This window comes from Galeopterus variegatus, unplaced genomic scaffold, assembly GCF_000696425.1.
Source record: "Galeopterus variegatus unplaced genomic scaffold, G_variegatus-3.0.2 Scaffold235, whole genome shotgun sequence".
NCBI lineage: Eukaryota > Metazoa > Chordata > Mammalia > Dermoptera > Cynocephalidae > Galeopterus > Galeopterus variegatus.
This window is the reverse complement of record NW_007726346.1, coordinates 129,743-144,235: the sequence shown is the minus strand read 5'-3', so window position 1 is coordinate 144,235 and position 14,493 is coordinate 129,743. Positions and strand designations below refer to the sequence as shown.

The 14,493-nt window shown below is 32.8% G+C and overlaps 1 protein-coding gene across 2 annotated transcripts in view; it reads right to left on the bottom strand.

Moving 5' to 3' along the window:
• Window positions 1-4,412: 4,412 nt before the first annotated feature.
• Window positions 4,413-14,493, bottom strand: part of CEP44 (centrosomal protein 44kDa) — a 23,017-nt gene continuing 12,936 nt past the window's right edge. For both annotated transcript variants that reach the window (XM_008566330.1, XM_008566332.1), the window contains exons 6-11: window positions 13,315-13,485; window positions 12,010-12,216; window positions 11,186-11,261; window positions 6,160-6,284; window positions 5,868-5,905; window positions 4,413-4,942 (exon numbers count right to left, since the gene is read on the bottom strand). In XM_008566330.1, the coding sequence (XP_008564552.1) occupies window positions 4,900-4,942; window positions 5,868-5,905; window positions 6,160-6,284; window positions 11,186-11,261; window positions 12,010-12,216; window positions 13,315-13,485 (660 nt within the window). In that variant the 3' untranslated portion in view covers window positions 4,413-4,899. The remainder of the gene's footprint in view (window positions 4,943-5,867; window positions 5,906-6,159; window positions 6,285-11,185; window positions 11,262-12,009; window positions 12,217-13,314; window positions 13,486-14,493) is intronic.

Below are 14,493 nucleotides of genomic sequence, written 5' to 3'. Positions count from 1 at the left end.
AAAAAAGACTAATGAAGATTAAAGTCATATAAATTAATAATAGCTATGAAGTAGGTGCAAAAATCAAAAGTATAAACAAGTCACCAAAGCAGCAAAGAGAAACAAAATTTGGCCTCTGTAGTTAGGAAAAGCCTTTCCAAGAAAGGTATAATATCTTTAATGATAGGCAGAAATTTGCTAGATGGAAGGGAAAGTCATTCTAGGTAAAAGAAACAGTGGGCAAAAGCGAGATTTAGAGGAATATTGTGTATATAGACTCTATAGACTTATTGATGCTGCTGCTAAGGTAGATGAGATTTCAAAGAAAAAGGCATTCGCTGTCCAGCCTAAGAAGTTTGGGCTTCGCTCAGTAGGAATAGGAAAAACACAAAGATACATTTTTAGCAAAAACATGGCATAGTCAAAGGAATATTTCGAAAAACACACTTCGGTAGTAGTGTGGATACACTGAAGGAGGCAAGAGGTTAAGCATGGAGATCAGTGAAAAGTGCAAGCAAAGAATAGGAAAACCCTGAGGTAATACTTACAGTGGCAATGGGAAAGAAGATAATTGGATGAAATAGTATAAAGGATACAGAATAGTACAGTATAAATGACGACCTAGGTTGGGGATGGGGGAATTAGTAGTAATAGTAGTAGTAGTAATCTTTGGCTGAGTGACATTTTCTGTCACGTTCTTGATATTGAAGGGTGGCACAATATGCCACTATAAAATATGCCACTTTGGCATAAGGATTATTTTGAGCTAAAGGCACTTGAAAAACAGCAGATAAAAAAGAGACACTTTGCCCTCCCTGTACCAGGAGAAAAGAAATTCTTATCGTCAGAGATGGAAAAAAACTCCCACGTGAAAGATGCCCTCCCAGTAGGTGGAGAGAACAAACATTCTTGTCACCAGACAGGAAGAGTCCAGAGTGAAAAAAATCTGTACAAAGAATGCTTGTTAAAATAATTTTCATCTTCCTTTAGCCTCCCTACACATTTTAGTTACTTTTCCACAATTGCCACTCTTTTTTCAACCTACAATATAAATATTAAAGTTTTGCCATTTCTTGGGTCTCCATTTCCCTGTCGAGGCTCCCATGTACATATAAAAATCTGTGTGCTTTTTTCCTGTTAATCTGTTTTATGTCAATTTAATTCTCAGGGCCAGCTGGAGACCATAAGAGAGTAGAGATAAAGTTTTGCCTCCACTACAATAGCAAACAGCACTAAAACAAAACTCAAAACACCTTAAATAGAATTTATAGAAGGTAGTGCTTCCTCATCAAAATGGCTGACGGAAAAACACAAAAAGTAAAAAGCTAGCCAGTAATAGGTCAAAAATAATCAATCTTGACTCCACTGTGATTCAAATTTATTAATAGAGTTTTACAATTGTAATTACCAGTAACTATTTCATAGCTTATTTTATTTTAAAACTTTTTTCATAAATATCCTAATAAAGATACATTCTTAGAAAAGCTCAGAAGTTTCAGAGATAGCAAGATAACAAAAATAGAAACACTGTTGACTGAGGATTCAGAAAGAAGGCATCTTTTTGAGGAACATTTAGTAGTAAAATACAAAAGTAAAAAGTAAGGTGTGCAGATGAGGGAGCTTATGGTCTAATACACAGGGACAATCAAAAGACATAAGAAACAAATATAGGATAATTCTGGTGCATTCCCACAAGTGTCTCTTAAGATTTCAACAGCAAATGAATTGAAGAGCTACATTTAATGATTTAATAAACTAAGCGCACTTCAAGTACATAACAACTTAAGTGAACTGAAGAATTAAGCCTGCAAATTGAGACCTATTCCAAAATATTCAGCCTTCTCATCACTCGAATTCCCAGACTCTTCAACTTTCTTGGGTGATTAATATTGTGAATCTCTCCTTCTCTTCTTCACACCCATCCGTAATATAAAATTCAAATAATGTATGCCTTTGTCATACATACTGATGTCCTTGGTTCTTAATTTTAAAATGCTGAGTTTGACACTTTACATTTAAATTTTAAAAAAACCCCCACAGATTAAGATTTTTATTAGTGATTTAGCCGACTTCAGAGAGACAAAAAAGACATGTATATTTATATGGTCCCCATTCCTACAAATACTAGAAATAAATATAAATCGTAACATCGTATGGATTTTAGAAAGCTTCTCAATAAAAATAAATTTGCATGTTCTCAATGTTGCTACTGCTGTCAGTATTGTCCTGATTTCCCAGCTTTCTTCTCTCTTTTAGTATAAGAAAACTGCCAGTTTCACTAGAAACATTAAAGCTCAAGTGACACAACAATTGAAGTTTTCATTTTGTAGTTTAAATTTAAAGTTTCCACTACCTCCACCACTTTACCCTATCTATCTCCTTCAGTCTCAAAGAAAGGAGAAAGACAAACCTGGGGATTGTTAAAAAGTAAAAATTAAAGCTATAATGTCATCTGTGCTCAAAAAGTGTTGTAGTTGGTAAAATTGACAAGGTTACTTTACTTTTTAATGCTTCCCCAAGTGCCTATCAATTATATAAAGCTGTGAGTAATGAATGGCATAAAACACAGTTCCAAAGTCTTAAGTTTTATTTTTTAGGAAATACAGTACATGTTAAAATATCACATTAAAAACAGTAGAGTAAAACAAAAAAACATGATAGAAGATTTAATAGTCCTTAGGTATGCCTAGAATTTTCAAATAGTTGATTACTTCTTTTTAACCCTTTCTTGACCAGTACTTAATTTTTTTGGCAGCTGGCCAGTATAGGGATCCAAACCTGTAACCTTGGTGTTATAAGGCTGTGCTCTAACCAACTGTGCTAACCAGCCAGCCCTACTGAACAGTATTTTACCTTGTTGGCAGTATAATATTTTTTCATCCAGTTTATCAAAGAATTAAATATATGGAGTTAGTGAAAATTCCAGTTAACTAAAGTTTAATTATATAGCTCCAGATAATCTCTCCAGGACTCCCTTGCCTCACCTTCTCAAGACCTTCAAGTTAATCAAAAAGGGTTGCTTTATGATTATAAACCACTTACCAAATTGCTTATGAGAGAAAACTTTTTTTACTACTTTTAAAAAGAGAATAATAATAATAAACACTTTGGGTATCGCTTCAATAACTTCAATGAAGTCAAATTTTGCTTTATTTTTTCCAAAAATTATGCTGGCAAAATAGTATGAAGAGAATCTTTGTAAGTATAAATGTATGGTGCTATTATGAGTTGACTTTATTAGTTCCTGTTATATAGTTAGATGAAAGCATAAAAGTATATATATGTATATACGATAGAAAAAAAATTTGGACTTCAAATTTCCAACTGATAATATACACAAGCTCTTTTATTGCATTTTCAGTAGCTACTTACATTATGCACACTATATGTAAACTAGGAGATTAGAAATATTTCAAATCATTTAATTGCGTGTATATCTACACTATATAATGAAAAAAAGGAGGAAGGATAGAAACAAAGAGAAGGAGACTTACCTTTTCTTCTGTCTTCCACAAAAAGACTTCAAAAATGTTTCTTTTTTAACATGAAGTTGAGTTTTTCAAAAGGGAAAATATGATTCAATGCTTTATGGGAAATCACTTGTTTTAATAAAAGATAAAATATTGACATATGAACCACAAGGTGGTGCTATAATTCCATGCTGGTAAAGATATTTTAGAAGTTAATTGATAGTTTTTTCTCTTATAACCAATCTCTTGATTAATAAAATGTAGTCTCTTGAAAAAATAAAGTTAATAAGATTCATTAATTCTAAAAATATTTACCACAAGTCTACTAAATTCAAGGTTGTATGCTTCTGTATGCTAACATAGAAGTTCATAAAGTCTAATGACTAATCATTTATGAGAACATTAAAAATCCTTTCTTAAAACGTATTTCCACTTATAACTTACTGTTTTGTAACTCACAATGAAATCCCAAATTATACATACATATATAATATAAACAGAAGAATAAATAAAATATATGATAACCTACATAATAATTTTTTAAAATACTCTTTTCCTTCCAAATAATGGAGTTAATTTTCTTGAGGATTACTCAGAATCATTACATTTTTAAAGTTAAAAAAAGATAATTTATATAATAACTTTAAAAATGAATTTCATTTTTCTCTTTATTTAACTTCATCTAAGCCTTTTTCTCTCTCCAAAAAAAAAAAAATTTATAACTTCCCATCATTAAAAAACCCCCAAAACTTCAGTGCGTATCTTCTAATACTGGATGGCCACCGTCTGTGTCTATGCTGCTGGTGTTAAAATGTGTTATGGAATAAAGCACTAAAATATTCAACACATTTCTTACAATGAAACTTCAGACCTGCTCTCAACTACCAAAGGAGAATCATTCCCTTATTTTCTCAGTGTTAATTGAAAAGGTATTGCTGCTTTTTGACTAAGCATGAAGATAGCTGTATTTTTGTTTTATTTTATTTTCAATGAGCATTTTTAACTTTCCATTACAACTTATTCGTCAGTACAGATGGCAAGATGGTATATTCGAGAGCCTCCTGGGTACAATATGCAAGTCCCAGTTGGAGTATTTCCAACAGGATGTGTAAACCACGGTCCTCAAGCCTGTACTTTAAAAAACATATTACTTAGCACACTGCCAACAAATGTCAACACAAAAATACAGTGTTGTAATGACTTCACTCTGTAAAAGAAATGTGCTGGAACATAAGTTTTTCCTAAGAAAAGTGAAATAGAGTAAAGCAGTGTAATCGTAGCTCAAATATATTAAAGTATTTATTCAATAATGAATGAAAAACTCATATACCAATGGAACTCAAACTATTAATAAAAATATTGCAGTATATTAAAAATGTATGAAGAATTCTTATATACAACATGTACAGTAGTCAAATTCCTAGAGAAGTTCATGCAGAAAATTCTACAGTTAGTGACTTGGACATTTCAGTAATTCTGCAGTTTCTTCAAACCTGAAATATAAACAACACATTAAGTAAATAAATAATTCATAATGAAGGATATAATTTAAGTTGTTGAAATTATGCTTTTGAGTCTAAAATTTAAATATTTTTGTTATTTATTGGTAGTTACTATTAATAAGCTCAAGTATACTACGGCCGAAGCAGAGGAAAACAAATAGAGTCGATTAAGAGTTTCTAATTCGGGCTGAGCCCGTGGCGCACTCAGGAGAGTGTGGCGCTGGGAGTGCAGCAGCGCTCCCCCGCCGCGGGTTCGGATCCTATATAGGGATGGCCGGTGCGCTCACTGGCTAAGCGCAGTGCGTCCGGTCTCAAAAAAAAAAAGGACAAAAAAAAAGAGTTTCTAATTCTTGGGCTGTTATTTCAGTACTTTTCAAATTCCAAAAGAATAAATAGTTCTTTAAAGTAGTAGGCTGCATAATAATCCTATACAATTTCATTTTATATTTCCTTTGAACTGCTCTTTAAAAATCACATGCAATGTCATTTATACTAAAAGTATCATTTTTAGTATAATCTTATCAATAACTTGCTGAAAAAGACTAGCCAATACTTTAACAATCTTGAAAATGTCTCCAAACTATCCATCTACATATATTATTTAATATTTTGATAATTCAGTTATCAAAAATAGATAATGCCCATGATTAACTATCAATATCTCTGCACTTTTTAATCCACAGTTAATTCTATTAACAATGTTTTACATCACTTGTTGGAAACCAAAACAGTGACTCATCTCACAAACACATAACTGTAGGTAGATTTATTATCCACTGGAGTCTTGAAGGAAATTCCACACCTGATTGAGAGACCTTTAAGGTTTGAAAACACATATGTACATTCTATATATACTGTAATCCAATACAATTCCCTACAGAGAAATGAATTTCTGTTGCCCCTTTCTGTTACTTACATTTTTTTCATCCTTTCCATTTTCTGGATTGTTGTTTCCTTTAATTTAAAAAGCAACAAATTTAGGCAATTTCTCAATGTAAACCACCATCCAAGATGGACCGTGAACATATAAAACAGTCTGAAATATTACATTAAGTACTGTTTACTTATCACAAAAAACATTTGTGAGATTAAGATTTACACAGTTTCATTATTTTTCTTGCCAGCATTATACAGAACTAAAACTAATGCTTGCTTGTTCTCCTGACCTTTGAAAGGAAATCATCTAAGCGGTTGCCAGTTTTTCTTACCTGTGAAATCTCTTTCAAACCACAGTAATTAATAGTAGAGGTTCTGGGAGTTGAATCTGATGATGCTGTACTATAACCAGAGGATGGAGGAATACTTGCTGGCCTCTCCATTTTGCTTTTTCTATCTGTAAAGAAATGTTTATGTTACTTTTCCTTTTGCAGTAGAGTCAAACATCTAAAATTCATTTTTATAGATGGAAGAAAAACAAACAATATTTTAATATAAAATAGCAACTAGTATAGACTGAAGACAAGTTTTTAGTATTTCTTTAAGATAACAGCCTACCTATGGAGATGTAGATATTTAAAATTGGCCAATAAAAATTACCAAAGGCAATGTTATCCTTATCATAATAGCAATCAGTTTTAATAAATAGGCAAGTTAATTTATTTGTAAATATCAGCTATCAACTCATGTATATCTTTTTTCTTAAAATGGCGGCATATGTATTAAATAATGAACATCAATAGTGCTTCTATTCAGCAAGGTTTAAACATTTCACACATTTTTTTTACTATTGTTCTGCAGCAAGTGGCAACCATTACTAAAACTGGCTATACATACTTTTTAAAAATCAAGAAATATTCTATCCTGAGTTGACACATATGAAAAAAAATAATGCTTAAAATTTGAGATTCACAGATTTTATTTTCTAAAGAACTGAAAAACTTAACATTTCAGATATCCCAGTATCATTAATTTGAAAAAATGATAGCAAATCTGTCCTACAACTGAATCAATTACAGAACATCACAGATAAGACATGCTCTTGTCGAATCAATCCTGTAAGCCCTTTTTTAGTCAGAGTACATTTGGCTGCAAAAACAAGCCCCCCCGCCCCCCAAAAATCAGATGCCCATTTAAACTGGTTTACATAAAGATAGCTTTACTGTTGGCCTACACAAACAACCTCAGTTAGGAGATTAACACATGAGGACTGAAACAACCAGAAGACTTTAACTTTCATCTCTCATAGAGCCACAGTTTCTCTTGCCTACTTTTCTTGCCATTTGCTCCATTCCTCTGCTTTTCTCTGTAGAATAGCATTCTCTGCCTACTCATCAGCATGAATCTGGACAAAATGGCCATCCCAGCTCAGGCTCAACATCATTTAACAGACTTACTTTTGGTGTCCTAATTCCAAACTCTAAGCAAGGCAATATAATTTGGTTCAATACACTTTGGATTAGTATTCCCCGAATTTGGCACCTACTTTTGATCCAATTAACTAAGCCTGGGGATCAATATCACATAGTACAACTCTGATGGCTTGCTAGACATAGACCTTTTATCAAGGGCTGTGGACAACAGGTAATTTTAAGAAATAATTTGAAATTAGGCAGGTACTATATCTACTATACCCTAAATCTTAGATTATTTTCCATGGGTAGACATAGGTGTTCTCTGAAGGTACTGAATATTTTTTATGTCATTCCAAAAAGAGGAGGAGATCCTAGGACAGGGAACCAGCACTGGAAAGACAGACAGAATAGAAGGTAAGGGAATGGCTCTTTTAGCCCTCCATTTTGGGGCCTAAGATTTTGAGGTATCTAGTCTTATTTAAGGGTATGGCTCATGATAGGAGAAAGCTGGTATTAGGCAAGCTGTGAAGCTTATTCAGAGCAATATGCCTATAAGGTTACAGAGTGGAGAATATACAGAACAGCAGCCTTATTTAACAGCCAGATCACTTAAGTATATATTACTTTCTATGATAATTTTTCTTGTTGCTTTCCTGAGCCTTTAGTAAAGTCTTGCTTATTTAAACGTAGTGGTTTCTTAGCTGTGCTATATGGGATTGAGAAAATAATTGGTAACTGAATTTAGGTTAAAAAGGAAAGGAAAGGAAAGAGGAAAGCAGCAGTCCCTGAAGTCAGGTGCCTGAAGCCAATTGTTATGGAGTTTCAGTAGTGACTGTTAAAAGGGGATCTTCTAAGATATGGGACACTAGATCCTCTAGACAACTCTCCCCATATGACCATTACTCTTGCCAAGGGGAACTATCACCTTATTCTATTAAGAGAACCAGTTAGGCCCTTTACCATCTTATAATTTATAAGCCAGTACTTCAAATCAAAGACCAATGTGTATATCCAACTGATTTCTGGATATTTTGTCTTAAGTGTTTCATATATAATTTTACATACTTGAAAGTGAACTCACCATTTCCCCCCAAACCTTCTCCTCCTCCTAAATTCTCTATTTTATTAAATAGTAACAACTACTCAATCACATGAGTCAAACACAAGTAGTCAGTCTTATATTTTTCCCTTTCCTTCACTCCTTTAACTTTTACCAGTAATCAAGGGTTATCAATTTTAACATCTAAATATCTCCCAAACAAATTACCTGCTCTTTATCCTCACTATTACTGCCTTAGTAGAGACTCTCATTATTGTTGTGAAATAATGATCACTGAAATACCCTCAAATTACCATCCTTGCTTGTTTTAAACACTATTCTGCTTTTATAATGACTTTCTGAAACACAAGTCTGAGAATACTAGCCTTGCTAAAAATCTTTTTATGACTCTGGGATAAACTCCACGATTTGGTCTTTCTACTCCTCTGCTTCAACTTCCTTCATGTGCCCACATGTACCCTTCCTTCTAGTCATACTGGAACAAACTACACTCTTGAGGTGCCACACCTTTACTAATAATATTTTTTTCTTCTAAGAAGAAAAAGGCCCAAAACAAAGCAAAACAAACAAAAAAGTGAAAACAGTCCTTACAGCTGGTGGCCTATCTGGCAATTAACACCTAAGTTACTACAGCCTCTACTGAATATAAGTAACTTTATAGAAAATAACATCATATAAGATCACTTCATTACCTTAATAAAACTAATGAAAACAAAAAACTGTCATGTTTGAAGACAGATAAGACAAGAACACCACATAATCACAAAAATGACCAAACATGGCTCTCTCCCTGCTAACATGAGTGCTTCTTTTCCATTAAAAATTTCAGCCCCATTTCCTTCTTATCATCAATCAAATTGCTCCGGCTTCCTGACAGCACCCAAATCAGAAGAGGCCTCATTTCCTTAAATTCTCTCCAAAATCACCTAACACAAACCCAGTCTTTAAAAGGCTCTCCTAAATCATTCTTACCAAGACACTGAGATGCCTTACAGTTTCCTATGGAACACTGTATTTCTGATAGAAGGAAAAAAATTCTGGAATCTAACAAAAACCATTCCTGACTTAACTTGATCCTAAGACTAGAGTAGTACATTACTGCTGTCTGCATCCAAATGAATCAAACGCTCTGCTTCCAAATGGCATGTATATGTAAGGCATAATGTGTAAGGCTTTAGAAACTTGACTTTTTTCTTTTTTTTTTTCTTTTTCGTGACCGGTACGGGGATCGCAACCCTTGGCTTGGTGTCGCCCACACCGTGCTCAGCCAGTAAGCACACTGGCCATCCCTATATAGTATCCGAACCTGCAGCGGGAGCGCCCCTGCGCTCCCAGCGCCGCACTCTCCCGAGTGAGCCACGGGGTCGGCCCAGAAACTTGACTTTTTAAATCTATATCAAATTATAAAATCTATGAGACTACATATTAACTTTATTCATAATCTATAATCCATTACAGATAGCGATGTATCTGCTTATCACTCTAAGTCCTAGTAGCTTAAACTTGGCTATGTGTTTTCTAAATACATTAAACATATATTCTGTAATAATAAGTTATTCAAAAAAGATAAGCTTGAATATGCAAAATCAAACTTGCAAAAGGCAATGTTTTCCAAGTAGTAGGCATTCAATATTCTTTCAATGTGTAAATATTTGAGCTGTACTACATGTAGATACTGGAGAAAGATGAACAAATGTACTTTCTGTCTGTTAAACAAATAGACCATAATATAAAGTTTTTGCTTTCAAGGATCTTAGAGTCAAGCTTTGATATTTGTTGAATAAATTACATGACTTATAATAGAGAAAAGTTAACATTTTACCAAATATGAAATTTGCAGTCTATAATAATGCCTAAAATAGCATCTCAAATAATTATATTTAATAACCTAATCACTGAAATTGTTCTGTGTATGATAAAATTGGTATTTGCATTAAATATGTAGCAGTTAAGAGAAAACTTGAGAGTCAGTTGCCTGGATTCAAATTTTCTCCACCATTCAATAATTATGGGACCTTTGGCATAGTTAGTTAATGTTGCTATACCTCAGATTCCTTGTCTGTAAAATCTGGATAACAATAATACTTATCTTGCATGGTTGCTCTGAGATTTAAATGAGTTAATACAGCAATTATCACAGTATCAGGCTCATAGTCAGTACTATAAAATATTAGTTATTATTATTTTTATGTATGTAGTTGCTGAAAAATTTTATGATATTAAACATCTGAGGTATAAACATTTAACTTTATGATGAATTCTCAATTGGACAAAATATCTCTCCTACAAATATAATTTAATCATAGACATGAGACAAAATTTAGACCTTTGTCTTTTCAAAAAATGTGAGAATCAAAAAAATGAAAGTTATCACCAAAAAACAAAAGAAATCTTATCCTTGCTGCTCAGTCACACTGGAAATGTCAGTAGCCTAGTGAAGTGACATGGAGAACACCTATCTTAATTCTAGATCTTACTCATTTTATCATCATCAACAAAAAACTGCTCAAATTCAAGAGGTTTGCAATACTTTACAGGTTACTGACCAATGTGTTTTCTTCTCTTACAAGTATTATTTACATATGAGAAAGTTACTATGTAAGTTTAAACTAGAAGCCCCGGTGGCCAATATCTCTAAAAGTTTGCAATTTTGTACCCTGGAATTTATTTACCCACGATGTAATATAAGATATGTAAGCTGGCTTCTTAAGCAATCCTTGGCTTTAGTAGTCTATAGATGCATTATTCTTTATGTTCTAGGAGCTATGCAATTTCAAAAAAAAATAAGGCTTGAAAACATTGAAATTACCATATATCCATAAAAATTATTTTTCTGAAAATTCCTTATGATACCACCAATACTAATACCATTTAAGAACGTACCAGGATTCAGAAGATCCATGTCACTACTAGAAGCACAGTCTTCACTCATTTCATTAAACTCTATATATTCATCATTCTGGAATAATAAAGTTGAATATTTATAACTAAATGAAATGAAAAATGTTCTCATTTTATATTCTTTTGCCAAGCATAAAATATAAAGGTGGTATGATAAACGTTTAAATATTTTTAATTATCTTATTTACAGAGCAATACATATATATATTCTTATGTATAAGAACTAATCTTTTAAATGTCGAAGCAGAGAGTAAACTTCTTGAATCTACCAACTTTACTCTCTAGGAAGGAAAGATAGGCAAGAAATTCAAATAAGAAACAGATTTCTCAGATTTGATAAGACAATGGCAAATTTGGTAACTATTTTTATGAAGTTCACAATATGACTGAAGTAAATGAATGAAAAAAGAAAGAAAGAATTATAACTTTAATTTTTCCTCTCCTACCAACTTTTCTTTTTCTTCACCCTATGAAAACAGGCCATTTGCAGTAGTAAGAGATATAAGATAATTTCAAGCTTTTCATAAACAAAATCAATCATATTCTTACCTCACTTTAAGTATTTTGGTTATTATTAACAGCTCTAAAAGCGCGACTTACAGGTTTTTCAGATTATCTCATTTGATGAAGAGAAAAACAATAGCCACAACAACAAAACAAGCTCTATTGAAACAAGACTTCATTCTAGCTACACATTTTCCCATTACCTACATATTCTTAAATTTAGTATCTCCAAACGAACATACAAATAACAATAAAAGAAATTATTGTAAATGAGATCTTCTATAAATAAGGAAAGAAAATACCTTTTTAGACAAAAGCATTTCTGTTTCAAGAAGAGTGACACGACTTAGAAGATTAGTCCACGTCTTTTCATCTACCATCACTTTTCCTTTCATTTTTTCTTCCAAAGAGTCTAACCTTTTCTCTATCCAAGTCATCTTATTAAGCTTTTCTTGGCATTCAGCAAGCATAGTCTGTAGTTCAGTAATCTCAGGATTAACTCTTATATCCTAAAATTATTAGAAAGATTAAAAATAATATTACATAAACTGAAATTCCTTTAAAACCAATATATTCCCATTTCCATTGTGTTATTTCAATAGTTAGGAGAGGAAGTTTAGCATGAGTGTTAAAGTGCTATGTCTGGAGGCACACTACTTGAACATTTAAACTAGTTCATTGGAGATTTATGACCCTGATGCCTCCATTTCCTCATCTCAAAAAAGAGATAACAACAGTACCTACTTCATATGGTTCTTATGAGAGGTGAGTTAATTTTCATAATGCTCTTAAACAATACCAGGTAATATAATAAAAGCATGACTAACTAGCTTCTTGTTACAATGCCTAGCACAAAGCTAAGAGGAAATGAACAAAAACAATACAGGGCATTGAGATTTTTCAGTTTGTCATATAAAGATAAATAAGCCCAAAAGCCATCTGGTAGTTTTTATAAATGCCAACTGTATACTGAGATGTATAGAACTCATAAGACATACAGGAAAGATAGAAAGAAAAGTTTTAGCAGAAGTAGTAGAGATTATATATATATCATGGGGCCTGTGACAATAAACAGTAACAGAAATGGTATTCTAAAGACATACAGGAAAGATAGAAAGAAAAGTTTTAGCAGAAGTAGTAGAGATTATATATATATATCATGGGGCCTGTGACAATAAACAGTAACAGAAATGGTATTCTCAGACAGACAGAAAAGGACAGCAAGGACCCAGAAAGGAAAATAAAAAGGCAATGAAGTACCAGTCTTTTCCATTCACCAATATAGGAAATAGATGGTAGAGAACCTCCACTGTGCAAAGTAGTGTATCTCTCTCATTAGACTGTACATTCCTTGAAGCCAAGAACCATGTCTTATTCTTCTTGCATAACCCATAACACTCAGCCCAGTACCCTAAACATAAGCAGCAAATAACATTTGTTGAATTATATTCAGTAAGATTTATTGACTTTTAAGTAATGGTAACATAGGTAATATGTCATAAATAATAATGCAAAAGGCTAGAAATATTCCAAAGTGTAGATGCTGAAATAATCTTATATCAAAGTAAGAAATATTGGCATCTGCTAAAGAAGTCCAAAATTCTTACTTGTTGCTCAGCCTTGATTTCAGGGACACTGGCTTCAGAAATCTTTACTTCAGTATCCTTTAAGACAGACACCTCAAATGCTTCATTAACATCTGTTACTGTACTTAATGTATCTTCAGGAATGTCAACACTATCTTCATTATACAGGTGACGGATCACCACAGCTTTCTTCTGCATAAAGAAAAATACATAAGAAATGCTTATGAAAAATACATAAGAATGCTTCAATTCCTTTTCAAGAAGGAATACTCAATCTTCCTTTAAAGATTTTAAAAAGATTAAATTACCACATATAGTGTATATATCAAACGTTATGATCATTACTAACTTTTGTGTGTGATGATTAAAATGTGGTTATAACTTTTTAAAAATCATGCTTATATTTTAGAAAAATCACTGAAATATTTATCTAATAATGTCTAAGACTGTTTCAAAATGTTCCAGTTTGGGCAGGGGGTAAGATGTTGGGGACAGTAGTTGCAATAAGGCGAAAGAAGATTACCGAAGAGTTGATAAATTGTTGAAAATGGATGATGGGTATTTTTGTAAATGTTTAAAATGTTCTATAATAAAAAGTTATTTAAAAAAGAGGTTGCCACACAATTCACATATAAATAATCAAGAACTACCTCTCGAGTAGAATGTATAGCAATTTTTTTGCCTATTAAACATATAATACATTAGACCTTCAGTTAACAATTCAAAATTAACAATGACAAAGGAAAAGTCCTAACAAAAAGGCATTGGGTCAAACCATGCATTTACACAGGACTCTTCTACCTACTTTCTGCTTACAAAGAGTCTGCATATGCATTATAAAAACTTAACTTACGTGACACAGAAGTTATACAAATAGCATTCTGTATAAGGCACTAGGAAAGAAGACAATTTGCTTTAGTACTGACTCAACTTTTGCCTTGACCAAAGAAATATACTGTACAGAGTCTAAGATCTAAATCTGAGAACTTAAAGATCAGATGTATGGGCCGGCCCAGTGGCGCACTCAGTAGAGTGCAGCGCTTGGGAGTGTGGCCATGCTCCCGCCGAGGGTTCAGATCCCATATAGAGACCGGTCCGCTCACTGGTTGAGCGTGGTGCAGGCGCAACACCAAGGGTTGCGATCCCGTTACCGGTCACGAAAAAAGACAAAAAAAAAAAAAAAAAAAAAAAAAAAAAAAT